This window comes from Artemia sp. Qi Xiang Cuo, chromosome 7, assembly GCF_049724085.1.
Source record: "Artemia sp. Qi Xiang Cuo chromosome 7, ASM4972408v1, whole genome shotgun sequence".
NCBI lineage: Eukaryota > Metazoa > Arthropoda > Branchiopoda > Anostraca > Artemiidae > Artemia > Artemia sp. Qi Xiang Cuo.
Window position 1 is genome coordinate 76363227 of NC_142800.1, and position 27211 is coordinate 76390437.

General features: G+C 34.0%; 1 protein-coding gene across 1 annotated transcript in view; it reads left to right on the top strand.

Annotated features, from left to right (window-relative positions):
* LOC148950698 (tRNA (32-2'-O)-methyltransferase regulator THADA) overlaps positions 1–22772 on the top strand; it is a 103306-nt gene extending 80534 nt beyond the window's left edge. The window contains exons 5-9 of the mRNA XM_089092573.1: positions 2701–2870; positions 6657–6841; positions 9281–9428; positions 13662–13879; positions 22530–22772. Of these exons, the coding sequence (XP_088948699.1) occupies positions 2701–2870; positions 6657–6841; positions 9281–9428; positions 13662–13879; positions 22530–22596 (788 nt within the window). The 3' untranslated portion in view covers positions 22597–22772. The remainder of the gene's footprint in view (positions 1–2700; positions 2871–6656; positions 6842–9280; positions 9429–13661; positions 13880–22529) is intronic.
* The last annotated feature ends 4439 nt before the right edge of the window (positions 22773–27211 follow it).

Genomic DNA, 27211 nt, shown 5'->3' on the forward strand with positions numbered 1-27211 from the left:
CTAGAATTAACAATAGCTGATTATTTTACAAACACGGAACATAAATTACTTTTTTTTTTTTTTTTTTTTTTAATTCGGCGGCGTGGAACAAATTCAGTCTAAAAAATCAATCATCATTAATTATGATCGCGGTGCGGAATGCGCCCAATGAAAAGGGAAATTTCAAGTATTAGATTTATGCTAAACCTGAAGTTTTTTTCAAATAATTTGTTACTTACTTATTCGAATCAGAAGTTTCTTCCTCTACGTTTACTTAAAAGAGAATCTGAAAAGGAAATTTCAAATATTTGCTAAAACCCTGAAGATTCTTTTTTCAAATAATTCATAACTTACTTACTTGAAACACATGTTACTACCTCCATGTTTACTCAAAAGAGGACCTTAAAAAGGGATGTATAAAATATTATTGTTGAATATGTTGTTGTACTTTTATCCGACTAGTACCTTTCTCATCCACGGATAAAAAAAAACTAAGGCGACGCGAACATTACTGTTATGGGTATAGCTTTCTTTGTAATATGACGTCATCCTATCTTATGAATGCATCTTGTAGATAGAATGTGACGTCATGTTTTCTGTCAAACAGTGGTTGTAATTAATTTCTTTGAATATGACGTCATCTAATAGTAGGCCTATGTGACTCAAAATAAATGTGCTCTCTTGCTCTCGATTGAAACAGAAGTTTCTTCCTCAATATCGGTACAAAAGAAAAATTGAAAACAAGAAATATCAGATATTAGTTATACTCTGAAATATTGTAGGTTCATTGAATAGCCTAGAGTTTATTTGCTCGAAACTCGTTCTTTACTCCATAATAACTGAAATCTGAACAAAAAGTCAGATATCACACAATTTTTGTCAGCACATTTTTTTTAAATAACCTTTAACATTTTTACTTGAAACGGAGATTTTTTCCTGTATGTTGATCAAGAAAGAAACTTAACAAGAGATACTTAAAATGTTACTTATATGCTCACACGCAATTGTTTTTTACAAATAATTGATTTATTTTATTACGTACTCGAAACTGAAGTGTTTCCTCCGACAAATATCAAACACTAGTAACACGCTAAAGTAAAACGTACTTTTTCAACTAATGTTTAAATAGTTTTAGTATCCTATAAGAAATATCAGATGTTGTTTTCACTTGAAAGTACAATAGGTTTTTCAAACAGCTTAGAACTTATTTGCTGGAAACTAATTTGAGCCCCCTCCTCTTTGGGTCTGTCTTTGTGCTGCATACTGTAAATTTTACAGATTTTTTTATTTAAACCCTGAAAAATAAATTCCTTACAAAAAATTTACAAGCTTGTCTGTAAAAAGAATATTCGATATGCTCGTTGCACCAGAACAGTTGGATATTTTCTCTTTGTTTTCATTGGTTACAGTTTTGAGCAATATTCTATGTTTCATTAGGGGGGGGGGATCTAGGCGTTTTGGATTTCAAAAAAGATAAAATTCTCAAGTTCATTTTTATTTTTTATTCCAAATCCAAACGTTATCAGATATTTCCTAGCACCCATATAAGTATTTCGTAATGATTTCTAAGTTAAACAAGTGATTATACAAACTATGGGATGACTGGGCATTTCGAGTCCCAAAGTATTGAGTGAAGGGACCCGGTCACCCAGTGAGCACGGTGTTCCGATTGACAGCCATTAATGCTAGTTGGTGTACTTATAAATATTCTGTTATGCTTACAAGTATAAGGAACATATTACAATATATATATTTTTTTTTTCTTGCTTGAGTACTCAAAAACTATTTTCCAATTTCTTGGATACAAACTTTTCATAGGATTTCTATTTTTTAATGTTTTTCCATTGTATAACTTGTTTTATAATTTTGTGTAATTTATTTTACACTTAAATCAACTCTACGGGCCATCATTTTCGCCGTATTAGCAGTTGCTCCTATGTTTACTGGATTTATTATGAAATGAATAAAAAAAGTTTTTTTTTTAACTGAAAGTAAAGAGCAATGGTAAAACTCAAACTAAACATAAATAATTCCGCATATGAACGGATTGCTCCCCTCCTCAATACCTTGCTCTTCACGCTAAATGTTCAGCTCTATTGGAATAGCTTCCGATTCTCATTAATCGGCCTAGGGTTTTTAGAAGTCGTTCTTAAAAAATTGGGAAAAGAGTCAAAGTTTAGCGCAAAGAGCAAGGTATTGAGAAAAGGAGCACCCCCTTCATATACGGAGCAATTTCTTGCTCCGGAGTTTTAATGTTGCTCATTGCTTTCTGTTGAAAAAACTTGTTTTTGTATTTAATCTTATGATAAACGTCCTGCATAACGTTGCTTGAACATATTCTGGAGGAAAGAATGGTGGTCCTGGAACGATTCTGAAGATAATTTGCCCCCTCGCTCCATTGAGCATACTAATATTTTATTATCTTATACCTCCGTTCAATTTCTATATTTTAATGCTTCCATATATTTTTAAGTCTTAAAAAATTCTTTTATTTCAACACATTTGAAGTAAGCCAAATATTTAGTTTCCTTTGAAATTTTGAACCCATGTGACTGTGACACAAAAAAAATCCTCTTCAGGGCAATGCGTGCTAAAAGTAGAGTATTTTTACAACTTTGGGTGTGTTTTGAACTCAATGTCGTGATAAAAAATACCCCATAATACGTGATACCCTTGTTTACAACAATAGCTGCCAAATATTTAAAAGTTTTACTTTTATAGATGTACCTCCGTCTTTTGGAGAGATGGCTGATTCTATTGAAGAAACTATAAGAAGATCTCTTGGAAAAACGGAAGCTTTGACAGCCTCTGCTCCGCTAGAAGAAGATCTCGGAGTGGAAATATCTGATGATCATCATGTCGTCCTTGCCTGCGCCTGGCTAAACTTAAAAGTATAAATTTAAGTCTGGTTATTTGAAATTATATTTTAAATTTTCTAGACATTCCATTTTCTTAAGAAAGGACTATGGAATGACTGACCATTTGGTTTAAAATATCAGAAAAAAATCTTCAATGATTTAATGGATTATTTTCATTAGACCACAATGCTATAGTATTTAGCATCATTCACATTATGATACAATTTTGCAACACAGCTAACTTATAACTTGTGATTAAATGGCAATATTAAGTAGAACAAAACAAAAACTGGAATTTTCCCTAACACACTACGAGTGACTAAATTACCTGAAATAAAAAACCTTTCAAATCATATTATGAATGACTCTTTTCTCACGTCCGTGCAATTCACAAATTGAAGCCGCCCAAGTCTTGTGACGATTTGAGACCAATCTCCATAAGGCCATCCCGAGCAAAAGCCTAGGAACTTCCGTCTTGCGGCAGTTACTAGAACAAGTAAGTGAGGCTATTGACAAGTACCAAGATGGCGAACTACCTAAACGTGGAATATCTATATACCCTGCCAGAATACTTGATTTGATTCAAGGGACGGTTCTGGCCTCTCTTGCGCCCTGGGCAAAATCTTGATTAGCCCCAGCTTCCCTATCTTCTAAAAAATTTTCAGGCCAAATTGAACAAAATTTTCATTTATAAGCAAAATTTGAATACAAAATGTCACAAAAATCTCGAATTTAATTAAATTCGGTCTAATACCTTTTGTTTTTAAGGAATGGTGATGAAGATATGGGTAAAATGAAAATTTCGGATTCAGTTTGCTTATACTTACTGCCAACTGTGCCCTCTATTTTATTTTAATAAAAAAAATTTCTAAAATTAAAAAATGATTATAACCATTGGATTATTTATTTGCAATTTTGCCTCTCTAAAATTTCTGTGCCCGGGTTGACGATTTGTCGCTCTTACTTGCTTGTCTTTTTGAAAGGGATGTCCCACGAAGTTATTCCTCGAAACCATTTTCGATCTACGAAGTTTACAGTTCTCCAATTTTAGCTGACTATCAACTCTGTTAAGTCCGGAATACTGAAGTATTTGAGTAAAATACTTCTCCCGCGAAAGAAAGTCCCCCCCCCCGGATGCTCCTTCCCGTGTTGTGAATTACGTGGAGATACTTTTCCCATTTAACTTACGTTAGGTGAAATGAGGTGTCATTTCCTCACATGACTGCACCTTTACTAACCGTATTAATAGCGTGACATATAAAACTACCGCATCCCTGTAAAACTTTCAAAAATGCGTCGCTTCTGGTGCAACGCCCATATTCTTCTTCGGGCAAACCCGTGCTTTGTACGCCCTATCCTCGAATACGCCTGTCCTGTCTGGCGCCCGTCAGTGTTATAAACTGCCTATTTGATGCAGGAACGGGAGTCAGTCCAGGAACGGGCAACCAGGATCATCCTGAGTAATAAAGACATTTCCTACCATGATGCCCTCGCAACCCTCCAACTCCAAAGTCTAGAACTTTGCTTGGGTAACCTTATCCTTAGGTTTGGCAAAATGCTAATGTCTTACGTTTCTCACTGTGGTATTTTACCCCTGAAGGCCAGATAAACTTACGAGAAGCCATACGAAATAGAAGCTATAACTTGTGCATGTACAGGGTGCATCCAAAAAGTAATGAGACTTACTCTATAAAGAGGAATTTATTCATCCGATTTTAATACGACCTCAAAATTCTTCAAAATAGTTCCCTTGGGCGTCGATGCACCGCTGCCAGCACGATTTGCATCATTCATAGGCTCCCTCAAAGTCAGCTTCCGAAATGCCTTTTAAAGATTTGGTTAAGGCCTTCTGAATGGCGGCAACGTCATCAAAACGGCGACCTTTCAGGGCGGTGTTCAATTTGGGGAACGGAAAAAAGTCTGCCGGGCTTAAATCAGGGCTATACGGAGGCAGTGGTAAAGTTGAAACCCCTATCTGGGCCAGGTAGGACATCACGTGGAAGGCGGTGTGGCTTGGAGCTTTGTCGTGGTGGAGCTTCCATCGGTCGGCAATCTCTGGTCGTCTCCTCTTCATGTTTCAGTACAGTCGCGCAAGGACGTCTTTGTAGAAAGCAACGTTGACAGTTTTTCCTTGAGGCACAAACTCGCTGTATACCACCCCACGGTTGTCAAAATGACAATGAACATGGTCCTAACCTTTGACTTCGCCATTCTTGCCTTCTTTGGGTGCGCAGACCCCTTTGAGTGCCACCCGGAACTCTGGCGTTTGGTCTCAGGGCCTTATTGAAAAACTCATGTTTCGTCGCCTGTTATTACGGCATCTAAAAAGTCTGCTTCACCTTCCTCAACCTCCACCATTTCACGGCACAGGTCAATTCATTGTTGTTTCTGATCATCACTCAGCACTTTTGGCACCAATTTTGCACAAACTTTTCTCATGTTGAGATTTTCGGTTACAACTTGTGTACCGTCGACTTGCACATGTTAAGTACTTCCGCTATGAATTGTAGACTCAACCGACGGTCGGAGCTCAAGATTCCTTTAACTTTTGACATTTCATCCAATGAACTCGTCGAAGTTCGTTCAGATCGATCTTTGTCCTGAACTGTCTCCCGCCCGTCTTTGAAGTTCTTGTGCCAACGAAAAACCTGGGCTTTCACCATGGCATGGTCTCCGCATGCCTGCTCAATCAAGGCAAGAGTCTCTGAAACAGTTTTGCCCAAGAGAAAGCAGAATCTAATGGCGTGTCGCTGCTCTATCGTCCGCTCCTTTTTTTTATCCTGTGACCAAAATGAAAAACACACTTTGCGAAACTATCAATCCTTACTCTCTCACTGTCCAGAAGTGACTGCCGCGGGGTGTGATGCTTTGGCAAGACCCCAATCACCGATACCACCTATTGAGAGCACTCTGGTGGCGATCGGAAGGTCGTGCGTCAGCCAGTCTCATTACTTTTTGGACGTACGTTGCATCTGCTCGGACAAATCGCTATCAGAGCTCTTTTGTTTAATAATGTTTATGAAATGTTATACTTTTTTAACTTATGTTGAATTTTTTAAAAAGTCTGAAATTTTTTAAGTTTTTCAAACCTTCAAACTTTTCAAACGTTTGTTCAACCTTTTTGAGATTTGATATTTGGGTTAATTACCAAAACCTTGATTCACCAGACTACTACTTTCAGCTAAACTTTATTAGCTACTTTATGTATTTTTAACTATATAAACTATAGCCTTATCTACAACTATAACTTAACCTTCCTTATAAATTTAATCTGCTATTATCAGCTAAACTTTACATTTCTGGGGATGCAAAAAATTTGATGTGTATGCTTAAATGTTTAATGTTTTTAATTAAATTTCTATTCGTTTTATGTTTGTCTTAGTGATTTATTTTATTTTTTACTCATTTCATGATGTAATTATCGATAAACATCAGTATTTGTTATTTTTATAATAATCAATAATAATTTGTTTTTAACCCACTATAAACAACAAGAAAAAGTGGAGTAATAGATTACAAAAAGAAAAGACACCAAAATAATACAAAAATAATCCACTAGAACAAAAATATTATTCTTAAACTAGGGTGGCAAATAAAGTGAAAATCTCAAGTACAGAAAACACGCTGAGCGGAGAGCTCGGATGTTTTTTTAGGAAAATTTTGAGCAAACCAGATAAAAAAGACAGAGTGGTCGTAGTAGGTCAAGTACAGTTTTACTAGTGCTTTATATTGTATTTTTAAGGTTTTTTATTTTAAGGTTTTTTACTTGAAACTCTTAACGTAAAGACTTTGTTATTTGGTGTTTTATTTTGCTTTTAGGAATCGGTAATGCTTGCTGCTGACATTGTGCATAAGTACAGAGACATTTTACCTCATGATATTGTCGAACGATGTGGGACTATAATTTTGAGGCTGATGACGCAATGTCGTCATAAGGGAGCTATTGAATCTGGTGCAGTCGCCTGTGCGACATATTGTCGTAGTCTCAGTGGAGCGGACGATGCGTGAGTATTGGCAAGAGCTTATTTTTTGGAGGGTTTACCACCCATCTACAGGAAAGAGTAAAGCCCTTGATTTTTGATTCGACCCGGGAGCTATTGAAGCTGTTTCAGTCTCGTTTGCAACCTATTGCCGCAGTATCAGTTGAGTGGACAATGTGTAGATATTGGCAAAAGCTTGGGTTTTTTTCTGGGGGGGGGGCTTATCACCAATCTACAGGTAAGGATAGAGCCCTTGAGATTTTGATTTGGCAAGGATCTATTGAAGCTGTTTTAGTCGCGTTTGCGACCTGTCGTCTCAGTCTCATTAGAGGTGAAAGTTTTTTTTTGGGGGGGGGGATATCACCCATCTACAGGTGAGGGCAGATCCCTTGAGTTTTCGATTCTGCAGATTCTAGACGGAGCTGCTTTCAACTGACTGATGATGTTAACCATGTGGTTGTTGCCAGTATAGTTGATGTAAGGGAGTAGTATAAAAAAGTAACTCTGGATTTGATGAAAAAATATAAAAAAAAATACCTACAGCATTAGTCCAGTATAAAAAAAACTTGAATGTTATTTTGGGTCATTAATCACGGTCCGTTTTCATTTTTTTAATCCAAGTAGGTAACGCCTAAAAATTTTTTACATCACAAAAACAAACATTAACAGGTTACAAGATATATCCATCAAAATAAATAATTTTGATTTGCATCTTGAAAAACCACACATAACTCTTGACATATAGTATTGTATAGTATCCAATAGTATTGACAAAACACAAATTTATGTAGATATTCTTAACTAAAATATATTATTAAACAGAAAAAGTTTGAGTCTAGTACCCGAATTTTTAAAGTAGGAGTCAGAATTGCACCTTCAAAAAATGGAAGCCATCTTAGAAATTCAGGAGGAGGATTCAGATTCAAAATGCTAGAACTATGAGTTTGAGTCAGCCTTTTTTAAGTTTACTGACTCTACGGCCCTGGGTAAAAGTGTATATATATATGGATTTTTTGCTCATACCCAGGGATGAATGTACTAACCCCACCACACTTGGGGGAAAATTACTACTTAAAAATGTCGGTCTGGAGAATGATTATTGAAAGAACACTGTGGAATGAGAATATAATAAATTTAAAGAACATTTCTTGCGATTTTTTTTTCTTATCAGTTTATAACTTACTACAAAAGCAAATGAATAGAAGAATCTATACATTTTTTACTAAATAAAAAGTTTATTTTAAAGTTATTCCTCCTTCTACTAGAGGCACAATTTGGTTGCCGTATTTGTAATTTAGTAAGCTCTTTACAATTTTTCTTCCATGTTATCAGGAAAGGTTTGCGAATGTGTTTGAAGCAGGCGAAACCGGCTATTTGGGTATCACTCTCTAGACTGATCGATTGATTACCGTTGTATGCACCATTCTTGGTAGATACTTGATGGTCGTTTACCTGCTCGCGTGTTTCTATGCTTTACTGTATTATCTGGTATTTATTCAGGTTATAAATCCATGCACTAAGCATACACAACAACGTTGATATGTTTTATAATATCGTATCCAAACCAAAGGGAATTTGGGGGTTTAGTAATCTTAGAGGAGATCAGATCACTGAACCACAAGATCGAGTCCTAATCCGACCCACCTGGGCCGATGGTAGCCATTATTCATAAATTAATATTATGTTAAGATTCATATAAATAGTATTTTTTAAACCGTTCCTAAATAATATTTTATCTCATAATTCAATTGAAATCACCTGATTTGTCAACATTGCAGTTAAAGAGTGATTTTGATCTGTCAAAGTCGCAGTAAACTCGTATTAACAAAGAAGACATTAGGCATCATAGACGACAAATAACAAAGAAACGTGTTATTTTGTACTTTATGTGGAAGTATTGGGGAAGGGAGGGAGGATACATTGTCAGAAAAACAACCACGATATTTGAAAACTGCATAAAACAATGAATACAATAATACACCCCCCCCCCCCACTACTTCATCATGTCTCCTTCAAAAGTGCCATTAAACTGCAATTTTGTCTAGCTAATCACATGCTAGTTCAGAACTAGCATAAAAGTGTTTGCTGGAGCCTTATTATACCAAAATATTAATTTAGGTTGGTAATAATGACCAATCAGTCAGTAAAGTCGTAGTTACCGATGGTTAAATTGTTTTATCAAGAATAAAATATTGATTCATTGCAGTGGATTGTTTTAAAAATTAAGAGAGTTTTCAAACAAATGCTAATCAGAAGATATTTTTGATTTTATAAAGAAACAACAGTAAACTTCAATTCGTTCTTTTATCTTACTGTCTTGTATATTGTATGTTTGAATCTGATTATTTAACCTGTAGTCTTTGACAACTTCAGCCTTTTGGGTTGGCTACTGATACATTTTTTTCTTTTTAAAACTGTTTTCTTCTTTATAGAAAAAAAGGTAATTATTGAGTTTCATTTTAGATTTCTGAGTTCCATCCCATATACACAGTTGGAATATATAATCAACTTGCTGGAATCCTCCACGACCGTTGCTTCGATAACAAGAAGATCCGCAGGTCTTGCTCTGGTTGTTTTGAAGATAGTGAGTTCTGGAACCAAAGAATCGAAGGTTTGATTAATCTCTTCTCTTCGTTTGAATCTGTCTCCAAAAAAAGGAAATTTTTTGCTAGTAAAATTAACCAATTGTAACACCTTTATGCGATTTCATATGATAAAATGAAAAAGTTCTGAAAATTAAGCATCGGAGGTTTGCTTAATTCGTCCTCTCTCTTTAAACAATGGAAATTGGGCTAACATAATTGACAAACTGTATTTAATTTATGAAATTTGAGCTGATAAAATCAATAAGTTCTAAACCGCGTTTTCAGGCTCAGCGGGTTCGAACACAAGTTGTTCTCGTTTAGTACACCAAGCTTTGTGCATCAGAGCATCTAGTGCATCAAACACGGGGTTGAAACTTGAAAAACTAGAAACTTGAAACTAGACGAGAACAACCCGTGTTCTAACCCGCTGAGCCGTGAACAACCCGTCTTCGAACACGGGTTGTTATCGTCTAGTGCATCAAGCGTTGTGTATCAGTACATCTAGTGCATCAAACACGGGGTTGAAACTTCGAACCCGCTGAGCCGTAAACAATCCGTCTTCGAACACGGGTCGTTCTCGTCTAGTGCATCAAGCGTTGTGCATCAGTGCAACTAGTGCATCAAACAAGGGTTTGAAACTTCGAACCCGCTGAAACTAGACGAGAACAACCCGTGTTCGAACCCGCTGAGCCGTAAACAATCCGTCTTCGAACACGGGTCGTTCTCGTCTAGTGCATCAAGCGTTGTGCATCAGTGCATCTAGTGCATCAAACACAGGGTTGAAACTTCGAACCCGCTGAAACTAGAAGAAAAACTAAAAACTTGAAACTAGACGAGAACAACCCGTGTTCGAACCCGCTGAGCCATGAACAACCCGTCTTCGAACACGGGTTGTTCTCGTCTAGTGCATAAAGCGTTGTGCATCAGTGCATCTAGTGCATCAAACACGGGGTTGAAACTTCGAACCCGCTGAAACTAGACGAATAACTAGAAACTTGAAACTAGACGAGAACAACCCGTGTTCGAACCCGCTGAGCCGTAAACAAACCGTCTTCGAACACGGGTCGTTCTCGTCTAGTGCATCAAGCGTTGTGCATCAGTGCATCTAGTGCATCAAACACCGGGTTGAAACTTCGAACCCGCTGAAACTAGACGAAAAACTAGAAACTTGAAACTAGACGAGAACAACCGCGTTCGAACCCGCTGAGCCGTAAACATACCGTCTTCGAACACGGGTCGTTCTCGTCTAGTGCATCAAGCGTTGTGCATCAGTGCATCTAGTGCATCAAACACGGGGTTGAAACTTCGAACCCGCTGAAACTAGACGAGAACAACCCGTGTTCGAACCCGCTGAGCCGTGAACAACCCGTCTTCGAACACGGGTTGTTCTTGTCTAGTGCATCAAGCGTTGTGCATCAGTGCATCTAGTTCATCAAACAAGGGTTTGAAACTACGAACCCGCTGAAACTAGACGAAAAACTAGAAACTTGAAACTAGACGAGAACAACCATGTTCTAACCCGCTGAGCCGTAAACAATCCGTCTTCGAACACTGGTAGTTCTTGTCTAGTGCATCAAGCTTTGTGTCTCAGTGCATCTAGTGCATCAAACACGGGGTTGAAACTTTGAACCCGCTGAAACTAGACGAAAAACTAGAAACTTGAAACTAGACGAGAACAATCCCTGTTCGAACCCGCTGAGCCGGGAAACCCAGCTCTAGAATTAAAGAGTCAGTGGCAATGTTTATTAATTAATTGGAGACATTTTTTTATATGCTTGCTAAATACTTTTTTGTTAAGACGAAACTAAAAACAGACGTTATTATATCAATGTAAATACAGCGAGGTGAGAAAGACAAACTAAAGCGATGCAGATTTTTGGTCTGTATAAAACAAGGCGTCTTCAACGCTAAGAAACAAAGATAAAAGCTAAAACAATCTAAAACCAATAAAATCCAAAACCAAGAAATAAAAGCAACAAATATCTGTGTATACAATCGTTGCTACTGTGATTAAGCACCACAAAAGCTAAATAGACTTGCTGAAGCAACTGGATAAAACAAATGAGAGCACTGAAGCAACTGGATAAAAGATATGAGAGCACTGAAGCAACTGGATAAAACATATGAGAGCACTGAAGCAACTGGATAAAACAAATGGGAGCACTGAAGCAACTGGATAAAACAAATGAGAGTACTGAAGCAACTGGATAAAACATATTAGAGCACTGAAGCAACTGGAGAAAACAAACGAGAGCACTGAAGCAACTGGATAAAACAAATGAGAGCACTGAAGCAACTGGATAAAACAAATGAGAGCACTGAAGCAACTGGATAAAACAAAATGAATATGAAATTAATTATGTCTTGAGATTTCTCTGTCGTTTTGTAGGGAACCCTACATGGCGCAGGGTTCCCGTTGTTTCTGGGGTAGATTCATGGATGACGTAGTTTGTATTTTGAAGTATGGGTTTGAATCCTTAAATCTTTTTCTTGAACATTTAAATAACTTTACAAATATTAAATTTACAGTTGAGTTTGAAGAAAATAACATTTCTTGACATTTTGTTAATTAAAAGACAACCATTTGCTTCCAATATTTAGAAAACCTACACACAGTGGTAAATATCTAAATTTTTACTCGTCTCACTCGGTTTCAGCGAAAAGAAGAGTTGTTATATCATTAGTTGACAGGGTATTTAAAATTTATCCCCAAAAATATCGTGATTCAGAAAGATTCTACTTAAAAAACATTTTATTTTGTTATGGTTGTCCGACTTGAATTGCTTGCTGTGTGCATTAGACTTTGAACATATAGACCGAAGTTTCTACCAGCGTATTAACGCACACTATCTTTATGCGAACGAATGTGGTCTCAGGTCACAGCGTCTTTTTATAATCGAGCAAATAAGTTAAAAAATAGTAATTAAGGGTAGAAAAAAAACGAAAATCTTCAAAATAAAAAAAAATTTTAAATAAAAATTCGCGTAAAGGTAAGAAAAACAAGAGTAAAGCAAAATAAAAACAAGCACTGCTGAAAAGAAAGTAATCGCGAACCTTGCTTATTTTCTAAGAAGTAAGATATATGCTAAGCCCTTAGTACCTAGTGGAAGCTTAAGTTACTCCCCAATCGTTTACTAGGTGATATATTTTTTGTAATATCATTCAGGTTTTGTTTGTTTCGCCTGTGATTATTTGTTCCCTTTATTTGTCATTGCAGAAAAAGTAGGAATTAAGGACAAATAAAGTTAGAAATCTCTAAAATAAAAATATCTCCTATAAATTTCGTGAAAGAGTAAGAAATAAAAAGAATGAGGATCAATATTGTAAACAAAAACACCTGCAAAAAGAAGAAAAAAAAACTCTCACCATACATAGTAAGCGCGAACCTTGCTTCTTTCCTAAGAAGTAAGATATGGGTGAGTTCTTGTGAACACCTAGTACTTACTAGAAGCTTAGCTGTGAACAAAACGTACTAAAAATAAACGCAACAAAAAAAATATTAATTAAAAAAAAAATACCGAATATTTCAACTCCACATCTGAGAGCCTTTGGTAAAGAAAATAAAAATAGAAAAAGCTAAAATAATTTAAATTATTAAAAAAACAATAAAAACAAAACAACAAGAAAGAAAGAGAGAAAAAGAACAAAAGACAAACAAATAAATAAAACTCATATTTTACTAAAACTTCCTCAATACTGCTTAACTATAACACAGAACAGAAACACCAAAATCTCTAATTTTTTCCTCGATAGAATCAGATTGGCAAATGGGATCTGTATTTTAATAAAAATTCCTCAATACTGCTTTCTTAAATTCTCGTAAATGGAAAAGCAATGTGGTCTAAGAAATTATCTACGTTTACTAGCGATATTTTTTTTCTAATATCAGGTCTGGTTTTGTGTGTCTCATGGGTGTTTATTTCTTCCCTGTATATGTTTTTTTAGAAAAAGTAGGAATTAAGGGCAAAGATGGTTATAAATTTCTAAAATAAAAATATCTTCAAAAATTTTCGTCAAAGGATAAGAAATAAAAAGACTAAAGAGCAATAGAGTGAACGCTGATAGTGAATACTAGCTGATATTTTCTTCTAATATCAGCTCAGGTTTAGTTTGTTTCAAATTTTAATCGCCCTCCTTAATCCCATTATTTTGCTTTCAGAATTACTTGCGAATGTAGCTTTTGTTCTATAAATAAAACTATTTCTCAAGGTGCAATTATAGAAACCTTCTTGTATGCCCTCTGAGAATTCATTTTTCAGAAAGTTCTCGTGACATATGCTATGGAGCGATTAATTAAGATAGCCAATCAAGAATCAACTAGCTCAAATAGTCATTTAGACATGGTTCAAGCACAGGCACTCCACATTATCAAAAGTCTAGTCGAAGACGCCTCCTTGTCAACGTTTATTTATCCTTGCTGTGGTCGATTGTTTGGAATCTGTGTTGACCACTTTTCTTCTCCATTTTGGACTATTAGGTAAGTCTGCCCCAGTACTGGGTCTAGAAGGAATCTGTGTTGACCACTTTTTTTCTCCATTTTGGACTATTAGGTAAATCTGCCCCAGTACTGGGTTAGAAGGAATCTGTGTTGACCACTTTTCTTCTCCATTTTGGACTATTAGGTAAGTCTGCCCCAGTACTGGGTCTAGAAGGAATCTGTGTTGACCACTTTTTTCTCAATTTTGGACTATTAGGTAAGTCTGCCCCAGTACTGGGTCTAGAAGGGGCCAAGAGAGAGCAGGCGACATGGGTGCTCGTGAAACTCCTCCTTATTGTAGGAAAACTTTCAACATAAAATAGAAGAATATTCTTTATGTAATTACAGGGGGGCTTCCTCTAAGATTAGTTAGAAGAATTTTCACCCCTTAAAATATAAAATTATTCCCAGAGAATTCAAGTTTTAGTATTTTACATGAGTGCATTTAGAATCTTGTTTGGCCATTTTCCTTTTCCATCTGGACATCCATTTGGACTATTAGATAAGTCAATCCCAATGTTGGATCTAACAGGGTCAAGAGAGGGCACGCGACATGAGTACAGAGGTGCTCCCCCACCCTGTTGGAAAATAAAAAATGAACATGAATTAGAAGATTATCTTAATATAATTACAGAAAGGTAGAAAGGATCCTCCAAAATCAGGATTAGTCAGAAGAATCTTCACTCTCTTAAGGTGCAAAATTATTCCCAGATAATTAAGTTTTTAGTGTTTCTCGTGGGCGCATTTATAATCTTTTTGGTCACTTTCCTTCTAAATTTTGGATTATTAGCTTAGTCTACGCCAGTTCTGAAATTAGGAGGGGTCGAAGGAGGGCGTGCAATATTGATGCTACTGGAACTCCCCTCTTGGCTTAGAAAGACGTTCAATGTAAAATAGAAGATTATCTGGATATAACAACGGAGGCTATGGGACATCCTCTAAGATTAAGATTAGTCGGAAGAATCATTACTCCCTCAGAATGCTAAAATTTTGACCAGCGAATTCAATTTTCAGCATTTCAGATGGACGTATTCAGAATCTTTGGTGACCACTTTCCTTCTCCATTTTTGGCTATCACTTAAGTCTGACTTAGTGCTGGGTCTAGGAGGTTCTCGAGATTGTACGAGGAATTGTTGACAGAGGAAGGGGACAACAAAGGCTTGCCAAATCTGAATTTTTTATCCATAAAAGTAAACTTTTTTGTTTAGAAAACAGCAACAGTATTATTGAAAAGTTAATCATTATAATTATCATATTATAAAATAATATTATTTTTTTTACTAAAACTATAAGATCTATTCATCTGTTAACTTTGGTAGTAATAGAAACTGAACTGTGAATCGAGTAACATTTGAGAAACTATATTAAGAAGAAAGACTAATTTAAGAGGCCCCAATCTCCATATCTTTATTTTCTTTCTCTGGGGCTTAAAAAACCCTTAGACTATCGTGGTTGCTGCAGTAGCTGCAACCATTTGTCCCCTAAATCCCCCCCCCCCCTCTAGATTAAAAACACCTTTTTTTGGTGAGAGTTATTTTTATTGAAAAGTACCTTTTTTGGATTTTCATTGGAAATATTTGAAAAACGAACAATATTCCCCTCTAGATCTAAAAAAATACATTTTGCCTTCCTCCCGACATTTTAGTGAAATGTCGTCACTGATAGAACATCTATAAAAAAAATTAATAACTAAGAATTGGATAATGCATTAAGTTTTCATTTTTCGCAACAAAAATGACAATAAAATTTTAATTATATGTATATTTTTTGCAAATAGATGTGTTATTAAATATATTTTGTATGCATACACTGTAATAGAAACGTGCTTTATCCACGTCCTTTATCAATGCATATAACAAAATGAAAATAGAGGATGAACCTCGGCCAATATCAGCCCAAAATTAATTGTTTTAAAACAAAATGAGGTTGAAATAAAAAATACGCCATTGACATTGCCAATGGTGTATGGCCATGGCCATGGCCGAAAACTCTGTTCATGAAACTTACAGTCTTCTGGCTTGAACAATAAGGACAATCATTTTTCTGCATAGGAAGCACTGATGCGTTGTTTTTTCGCCTGTTTTTTTCCTCTGTTGCTAGCGGGACACTGAAACGTATTAGAGAGCTGTTTAAGGTAAACAAAAAAAATAAAAGATACCTTTAAGCTGCTTAAAGGCTCATTTTAAAGAGAAGTGCTACATCTACATGTGTTTGTAATTAGCAAAACACAATATTTAAAGTAAAATTAAGAATGATCCACCTCTTTATTTTACTGTAGTTGCTGTCTTTTCTATTCACTTGTGGGCTATATTTATATATATATATATATATATATATATATATATATATATATATATATATATATATATATATATATATATATATATATATATATATATATATATATATATATATATATATATATATATATATATATATATATATATATATATATATATATATATATATATATATATATATATATATATATATATATATATATATATATATATATATATATATATATATATATATATATATATATATATATATATATATATATATATATATATATATATATATATATATATATATATATATATATATATATATATATATATATATATATATATATATATATATATATATATATATATATATATATATATATATATATATATATATATATATATATATATATATATATATATATATATATATATATATATATGTATATATACATATATATGTATATATACATATATATGTATATATACATATATATATATATATATATATATATATATATATATATATATATATATATATATAATATATATATATATATATATATATATATATATATATATAATTTCTTTTATATATATACATATAAAAGTCTAAAACCTACTGCGTCATTGGCGCTTTACTGAAAACGAATTGTATTACAAATATTTTCTTTTGTACTTAATATTGAAAATAAACATTATTTTCAACAAGTTATAGTAAAATTTTGAACTGATGAGCTTTCAGCGATTAATATCATTATTCAGTTTAATTTATTAGTTCTTTCTAAAATTGTTCAAGGCCTTAAAATTGTCCCCTTGCTTAACTGTAAAAACTTAAAGCCTACTGCGTCGTTGGCGCTTCAGTGAAAACAAATTATATTAAAAATATTTTTTTTTTCCAGTTCTTACAGAATTGAAAATGTAATACAATCTTGAACTGATGGATCTTTAAACAATTAATATCATTATATATCAAATATTCAATTTGATTTTGTTTATAATTTCCAAGACTGTTCAATACACATATAGTTTTTAGTAAAGCGCCATGATGCAGCAGGTTTTAAACTTTTACAGTGAGAGAAGGAGGCGAAACCCAAACTCTTGTTTGTTGTGATTTTTTTTAAGCTTGATTTGCATATTCAATTTAAGTTTCACTCGTTTTATATTTATTTATTCATTTACATTAGTATCTATCGTATGTATCTATCGTTTGCAATGATTCTTTATTTAATTTCTGTTCGTTTTGGGTTTAATTTATACTTCAATAGCAAATTTTTTTTTTTCGTTTAGGCTTGATTTGCAAATTCAGTTTGAGCATTACTCGCTTTAAGATTTATTTATTCATTTATATTATTACTTGTCGTATGTTTTTTTACTATAATTGTTGATTTAATTTCCGTTCGTTTTGATTATCATTTCTTCTTTAATAATAGTTTCGGGTCATTTTCAGGTTGAATTTTAACAGGTATTTGAATTTGCTGATCTTAACTTTAAAATGGCCTTTACTTTTCTTAGAAAAACTTATTTGTCGAAAAATTTGTTTTAATTAATTTTCGTTCGTTTTTGATTGCAAAAAATTTCATGTTTTTAACAATACCTTATTTCAAAATCAAACTTAAAAAAAAATCAAATGTTCATCAAAATATCAAAACTAGTAACAAAGTAAAAATATCAAAGTAAAAAGATTGGGGGTGTGGCCACCTCGGAGTTTTTATTATCTGATGTTTGAACTATTTTTAACCAAATGGCTATTTCAAAATTTTTATCGGATGGGTTTTGGGGGAAAGGGCGTGTGGGGGGGGGGGGGCTAATCGCCCTTCGATCTCTTTTGACTCTTTAAAAGTGAACTAGAACTTTTCATTTTCAATCAAATGAGCCCTCTCTAAAGTTTATACGAGAATCTCTTCTATAAGAACAATATATGCACCCATACTATAATTTACAACGCCTGTCCCCGGGCCCTGGGGGGTTTTGTCGACCCCGGAGTTTTAATGTTTGTTGTTTGAAACTATTGTTAACAAAATGGCCGCCTCAAAATTTTTATCGGCTGGGATTTGGGGGAAAAAGGCGTGGACAGGGAGGGGCTAGTTGCCCTCCGATCTCTTTTGACTCTGAGAAAGTGAACTAGAACTTTTAATTTCAAATCAAATGAGCCCTCTCTGAAGTTTATACCAGCATCCCTTTCATAAGAACTATATACGGCCCCAGGACATAACTTACAACGCCAGACCCTGGGGTTGTGTCGAAACGGGTGTGTCTGTTATCTGACCTTTGAATTATTTAAAAAAAAATGGCTAACTCAAAAATTGTATCGAATGAGTGTGCGGAAAAAGGGCGTGGGTGTGGGGCTAGTTGCCCTTCGATCTCTTGTGACTTAAAAATTAAACTAGAACTTTTAATTTCAATTTAAATGAGCCCTCTCTGAAGTTTATACGAGCATTTCTTCCATAAAACCATATATGCCTCCAGGACATAACTTGCAGTGCCTGCTCCGGGTCCTGGGGAATTGTGTCGACATCGGAGTTTTTATTATCAAACTTTTGAACTATTTTTAACGAAATGGATATATCAAAATTTTTATCGGATGCATTTGGGGGAAAAGAGGCGTGGGGGGGCAAGTTGCCCTCTCATCTCTTTTGACTCTTAAAAACCGAACTAGAACTTTCAGCTTCCAATCAAATGAGCTTTCTCTGAAGTTTATACGAGCATCCCTTCCATAACAGCTATGTATGCACGCCGGGCATGACTTACAACGCCTATCGTGGGCCCTAAAGGATTGAGTTGACCCCGGAGTTTCCATTATATGCTCTTTGAACCATTTTGAAAAAATAGCTCTTTCAAAGTTCTTATTGGATGGCTTTGAGGAAAATAGGGCGTGGCGGGGGGGGGGATAGTTGCCCTCCGATATCTTTTGACTCTTAAAAAGTGAACTAGAACTTTCAATTTCCAATCAAATGAGCCCTCTCTGAAGTTTTTCTGAGCATTCCTTCCATAAGAACCATATATGCACCAGGGCATAGCTTACAACGCCTGCCCCCGGGTCCTTGGTTGTTGTGTCGACACCGGAGTTTTGTTATGGACTATTTTTAGCAAAATGGCTATCTCAAAATTTGTATCGGATGCATTTGGGATAAAAATGGGGCGTGGGGGCAGATAGTTGCCCTCTGATCCCTTTTGACTCTTAAAAAGAACACTAGAACTCTCGATTTCCAATCAAATGAGCCCCCTTTGAAGTTTATACGACGACCCCTTCCATATGAAGTGCCTCTGGAAAAAAATAATAATAAATAAATAAATCAGAGGCAACGCTACAGGGTTGCCTATAGTAAAGACCATACGGCTCCTGTGTTTTATATATTTTTTTCCCCAGAGGCACTTGCCTTATTGTTTTTTTAGTTTTTTTTTTGTATTTTGCCTCTAACTCCTGCTCACAAAATAAAAACTCCTTCACCTTCACATCGTGACAAATGTTTTCATTCTTTTCTATATCATTTCCTACAAATTTAACACAGTTTAATACATTGTCGAAATATTCCGCCTATCTCTCTTTAATACTTTCTTTATCACAAATTGAGGCTTTTTTTCCTATCTTTAACTAGGACAAGTTCAGACTGGCTGCTTCTCACTAAAAATTAAGCAAGAAAAAACGGGTTTTAATTTCAACAAAGCAGCGAAACAAAAAATAAATAATAACAAAACAACACATTAACAAAAAAATATTTTGGCCCCACGTCCGGGAGCCTTTCTCAACGGAAAAAAAAACGAAAGAAAAGATTTTTTTTTTAAATAACACACATAAAAAAAACATGACAACTAAACACACGAAGAACAAAAAAATAATAATTAATAAATAAGAACAACTCACTTTATAAACAAACTTCCAGCACTGACGTTATAACACAAGAACAAACCCAAAGCGAATATCTTCTTTGTTCCCTTACTTTCCTTTTATTCTCGCAATATCTATTACTACTACTACTACTAGTAACAAATCACCGCAGCACCAAGCCCACTGAGGCTAACACAGCTACGCACGCTCCTCCTCCATCCTAATCTATTCAAAGCTTCCCTCTTTTTCCTCCCAGGAAGTTTCTATTTTCCTTAAATCTTCCTTTATGAGATCCTCCCACCCCAGCCTCAGACGACCTGCTTTCCGTTTAGCCCTAGACGGTTGGCCGAAAACGACAATCTTCGGCAATCTGCCATTCTTCATCCGCTGAACACACCCTAGCTATCTCAACCTTTCTCTCGTTACCGACCTGGAAAGCGACATTGAACCACACTTTTCGTATAGTCTACTGTTTGAAATACAAGCAGTCAACCGGGTACGCAGAACAATCCGTAGCCAATTTCCCTAGAAAATATCTAGCAAATCTTCATCTGCTTTTCGGAGCGCCCATGCTTTAGAACCATATTTGACCACTGTCATCATTGTAGCTTCCAATATTTTATTCTTAGTTTACTGACTTATCTTCCTATTCTTCAGCATTTTTTTTAACTGTGAAAAAACACCATAAGCCTTGGCTATTCTACATTTAATCACTGCTCCCACCGTCTTTACTAAAAATACTATCAAGGTAAGCGAAGCTGTCCACCTGATCAATCTTTTCGTCACCCAACGTCCCCTTTTCATCTTCACTTACTCCTAGCCTTAGCGACTTAGTCTTCTTAACATTAATTCCCAAACCTATTCTAGCACCCTGAACTCGCAAAACCTCTAAAAGTTCATTCATTTTGCCCAAACTTTCATCTAGGATGCTTAAATCATCAGCATAACCTAAGTCTTGGAAACTTTTTCTCCCCATTCGGTTCCTTTTTCTTCCATTGCCTTTTACTGTACTTCCTAAGACAAAGTCAAACAAAATGATCTATACAAAGGGAGATAGAACAAAACCCTGCTTAACTCCTGACTTAATGCGAAACCAGCTGCTAGCCTCATTTTCTACCTTAACCGCAGCAGTGTTATTCTCGTACATAGCACTAATCACTTTAATGTATTTGTCTGGTACACTTCTATCAACAGAATCGAACGCTTGCTCATAATTTATAAAACTGACGACCAAAGGTGTTTGATAACTCAAGCACTTCTCAATTGTTAACCTAAGAGTGAAAATTTGATCGACACATCTTCTGCCCTTTCTAAAGCCTTACTGTTCTTCTCTTATAACTTTGTCTACAACATATCTTGGTCTAAAAGTTCCTTTTAAATTGTCATCTTTAAGTCTGTCAATATCATAACTACTCACAAGGTAGTACCCGTCTCAAATTTTAGTTTTAAATTAACTCTAGACACTACTAGATGGTGATCTTTACTTTTAACATCAATGACAGCAATCATATACGCTCCATTGTATTGTATCGATCTGGCTGGTATTTTATCCACAATAGTATAGTCAATAAGGTAGTCCGTCTAATCATTACTCGAGTACCGGTTATACTTGCAAAATGTCAACTGTTTATTACCATTTCTATTTCCTTCCAAACACCAAACTTATCTGAGCTTGGATACCATCTATCTTTATTTGGACCAGCTGGGGCATTAAAGTCACCGAGTGAAAATGTCATATTTCTGCATAGAAAAATTCCTTTAACTTTATATGAAATTCATCTGAGTTCCGTCTTCGTCAGTCGGTTCTACAGGGGCATATACCACTATGACTCATACCTTGCACTTTTGGTAATGAAGCAAACAACTAAAGTTCTTTTACCAAAACCTTCCCAACATAAACAAGACATAGAAGCTCCTTTATTCATCGTGAGCCCAACTCTCTGCCTATGTACCCCATCCTTCCTACTTCTATAACACCTGTGCAGGTGTAATAGAATAACACCAAATTTCACGTTTCCTCACCCTGGCAGCAGTGGCGTAATTTTCTATGGGCAGAGTGGGGGGGCAAGCAGAGTGGGGGGGGGGGCAACCTCCCCTCCCAGACCTTGGTTCGCCCCGCAGACCCTAGTTCACCCCCCCCCCCAGCTGAAATTTAGTTTTTTTCAAATATATTTTCGAAACTAAGATAAGCCTGCAAAATTCAAGCATCCACAGAAACGGATCAGTTTTCTTGAATAGGATAATTATTTTTCTTTATGGTACTATATGGCTCATTTTTCAGTTTTCGCTGTCATTTTCGCTTGGGTTGGGAAAATTCTCTCCAGCTTTAAAAATACCTCTAGCCCCCTCCCCCTCCCCAGATCCAAGTAATGCGGAAAATGTCAACAAACTAAAAAAATTGTTGGAACCAAGGCTTTTTTGGGGGCGCAACATTTATGATTAATCCTAGAATGAGCTATTCATCTTCGCCTTTTTGTATAGTGTAATCTAAGAAAACTTGGCTATTGTGTTCATAATTATTTTACTTTTTTAGGAATGCGAGTCTTCAATTGTATGGTGGCTTAGTTCTTAGACTAATTGGTCATAAAAAAGTCAACTAAAACGGCCGTGCCTCACTAACGACATTTGGATTCATAAATCGCTACCCTGAAATTGCTCAAGTCCTCTCAGAAGAATTAATTAAGTCATATGGTAACTTACGGCATCTAAATCCAAGTCTAGTCCCTCTATTAAGTTTGCTCGCAAGACTTAGTCCTGGCTTTGAAACTAATTTTGATGTTTCAATGTGCAGCTCTTTGCGAAGACTTCTTGGTCATGTGGAGTACAAAGTGAGAGAGCTTGCCGCCCAGGCTCTTGCAAACTTTGTTAAGTACTATGATGTCCCCAATGCCATTGTGAGTGATTGTGCCGAGCTATGGAAATATTTACGAAGAGACAATACAAATTTGATTCACGGATATATGTTATATATGTCCGTTCTTTGTCATAGACTTGTGGAATTGGAAGTGACACCTTCTAATCGATTTGAACGAAATCATGCTGTGATTGTTGAACTTCAGAGGTTAAGAGAATATGTAATAAAATATCCATATTTAATACAAAATGAATATTATAAACTCTATAGAATTCTAAATATTCCCTTGATTGAATTTGATGTTAAAGATATGCTGGGGAAGTACGATGAAGTAGCAGATCCGGGCTTTTGTGTTTATGCGCAAACGGTTTTTAGTCTTCATTTTCAGCATTTGAATGACAGCTTGTCTGTGACGTTCCCGCATGATTTTTGGGAAGAAGAAAGAGGATTTCCTAGAGATATTATACTAACCTGGATTCAATGTATGAAGAAAAGGCTACCCAAAATGGCGAAGTCGAGTATTGCTGCTGTTCAGGTTTTTTTTATGTTTTCGTTTGCTACATTTAGTAGTTTCTTAATAATCGGAATTTGACAATTTGTTTGCATTCAAATTCGCTCATTGGTAATGAGGATAGAAAAGAGTCATAGGTAATGGGTAAAGTATGTAAATAGGTAAAGGTAAAACAATTGGCTATTGTGTGAATGAAAGGCTTCTTTAAAAAAAGCTGACCAAGATCCAATAGGTGTGGGGCTCGATTGGATTTTTGCTGGACCCACTATATATTAAATATTTAAATCAAATATATATATATATATATATATATATATATATATATATATATATATATATATATATATATATATATATATATATATATATATATATATATATATATATATATACTATCTTTATAAGTGAGTAATAATTGTGTATTTATGTATGTATGTATTTCTTTTTTTTCTGAAAATGGCTCCATATTTTTTCGGGAAAATTTGTATCCTGAAATATTCTGGCCTAAGGAAACGATCTAGTTAGGTTAGAAGCTTAAGAAAATTCGTTAAGAGCCTTAATTTTGGAGGAAAAATATCTATATGAGTGACGTCGTTTTTATATACATCAGTATTGCAATGACGTTTTCACACTTGTCACACTTATGTGAAAAAATTTAAAATTTTCATGAATGGAGAAATTTATATTAAAATGTTTAAATAGTAAAAAACTGGTAATTACAAAATCTATTTGTATTTATTTTGACAAGGGATTATAACAATTTCAAAACCTTAAAAAAGAAAACCAAAAGTTTGAAGCTTAATAAAAATCGTTGTTAGAAATCGGACTTGCTGTAATAATCAAATATCTTTGAAGAGACTGACGTATGAAAAGACATTTAATTGCGTAAAGAGCAAAAAAACTGGCAATTGCAAAAATATTTGTACATATTACAACAAGGGATTACAACGATTCAAAAATATTAAAAAATAAAACCCAAAATTTGAAGCTTAGCATAAATCTTTGTTAGAAATTAGACTTGCTTTAATAATCAAATATCTTTGAAAATATATTAAACTGCGTAAAGAGCAAAAAACTGATCATTGCAAAAATATTTGTCTATATTTTAACAAGGTTTTGAACAACAGTTCAAAAACCTTAAAAAAGAAACCATAAGTTCGAAGCTTAGTAGATATCGTTTTTAGAAATCGGACTTGCTTTAATAATCAAATATCTTTGAAAAGACTCAGTATGAAAAGACAGCAAATTGTCTCAAATTGTCTGTGGCTATAAGACAAGCGACAAAGAGAGTCCATATATAGAAGTGTGCCACGTGCCAGTACTCTATATATATATATATATATATATATATATATATATATATATATATATATATATATATATATATTAAATAAAAAAAAAGTTTTTTTTAACTGAAAGTAAGGAGCGACATTAAAACTTAAAACGAACAGAAATGTCGAAGGGGCTATCGCATCCTCAACGCCTCGTTCTTTATATATTTGAAATCAGTATAAACATTCAATTCTGCTAATGTATCTACTGATACTAAAATTGGTATCCGTTTTTGAGAATTTCGGGTACTGTTGATCCGTGCCCCTCCTTACTTACAGTTCGTTGCCACGAACTGTTTGATATATATACATATATATATATATATATATATATATATATATATATATATATATATATATATATATATATATATATATATATATATATATATATATATATATATATATATATATATATATATATATATATGTATGTATATATATACATATATATATATATATATATATATATATATATATATATATATATATATATATATATATATATATATATATATATATATATACTAACAAATAAAAATATTCAAAATACAAAAACATTTATTGAATGTAAATTTACATAACTAAATATGAATACACGAATTTACATGTTTTTCAGTTTTTTTTCTGTAAATTTTTCTAAAATTGTCGGAAAATCAAAATTTTCCTGCTTCTTCGCTTTCGATCGACATAATTGCTAAACTATTTAATCTATCTTGATTCATTGTCGGTCTCAAATAGTTTTTATTAGTTTTAATCTGGAAAATGATCTCTCTTCAGAAGCGATGCTTACTGGAATTGTTAAAAAAAAAAATTCGGAGATCAATAAAAAAGTTTGGAAATGCCGTTGCTCTACATAATCTGATAAGGATTTTAACAGTTCAAATGGATTTTTGAAAACCCTGAATTCCCTTTATCCGGCCCTGCCTTCAATGAAATTGTGGCTTCATTTTTTTCAAAAATTGGTAGTTTTTATTTAAGACCAAATTGTTTCTTTTTTTGTATAGCAAAATAGCAATGTTTTCAGGAAAACGGTATTTGGTAAAAAATTAATAAAGGCTTCTTGAAGAAAACAGCTTTTCATCATTGAAAAGAAGAAAATTTTGCTTTAAAAAGCAAAATCGAATACGCTTCCAAATATAATCCACAGGACAGCCTCCAATTGCCAAGTTGCATCATAATTTTCTCTTGCACTTGGCCCATGGCACTTTTAATATGACACTAATGCCAACAATGTATTGTAACTCAAAAGTACAAAGCTAAATGCTACTGCGCTGACTCTGAAACAATCCTAAGTGTAAGTTAATTTTTTTTTTTTTTTTTTTTTTTTTTTACGCTTTAATTTAACTTCATCTGTTTAGGCTTTATTATCAAATCTTTAATGATTATGTGCCCATTCACAGCTAAAGATATGATTGTCGAAAGATAGACGTATCTTATTACAATGCAAACCGATTTACTGGGCTAGTTGTTGAATGGTTGAAGGTCATGACAGGGCGTTTAATAGTTTAAATATATATAAACAAATTCATCATTAGAAAGGGTGAAATGGGATCACAATATTTATTGAAAAGTAAAAGAGGAAAATATAAGTATTAAAAATAAAATCTAAAATTTGTTCATTTCCAAATGCACAAAACAGTTAAAATAATTTTTTTTTTGGTCCTACTGAAATGGAAAAATTGAAGTTTTGAGAAGTTAGAAATGATTGCGTGGGTATTCGTGACCTAGATACCTGTCCTCGAATAGCTATAAAATATACCGTCACCACCTGAAGCTTTGGTTTCACTCTAATAAATTTCAATATTCTTCGGGAAGCAGGAATTTTTTTTACTCTTTAATTCATTTAGAGATTAAGGCGTTTCTTTTACTTTTTTTAAGTAAACTATTGCTATTGCAAGTCTACTTTTCATGCTAATTAAAAAAAAAAAAAACTTAAGAAAAAAACTTTCCGACAAATAACTGTAAAAGTCTAAAACCTACTGCGTCATTGGCGCTATACTGAAAACCAATTTTATTAAAAATATTTCTTTTGTACTTAATATTGAAAACACTCATTAAAATTAAGATCTATTTATTCATTTATATTATTACTTGTTGTATGTTTTTTCCTATGATTGTTTATTTAATTTCTGTTCGTTTTGGGTTTCATTTATTCTTTAATAGTAATTTCTGGTCGTTTTGAGTTTGAATTTTAACAGGTATTTGTATCTGCTTAGCTTAAGTTTAAAATGGCATTTACTTTTCTTTGAAAAACTCATTTTTCTGAAAGTTTTTTAATTAATTTTTGTTCGTTTTTGATTGCAAAAAATTTCAAGTTTTTAAAAATTCCTTATTTAAGAATCAAACTTTAAAATAAAATCAAATGTTCATCATAGTATCAAAACTGGTATCAAAGTAACAATATCATAGCGAAAAAAGTTTGCCCCCTTTGAAGTTTATCTGACGACCCCTTCTATATGAAGTGCGTCTGGAGAAAAAAATAAATGGAGTGTTGGGGGAGGCTAGCTGCCCTCTGA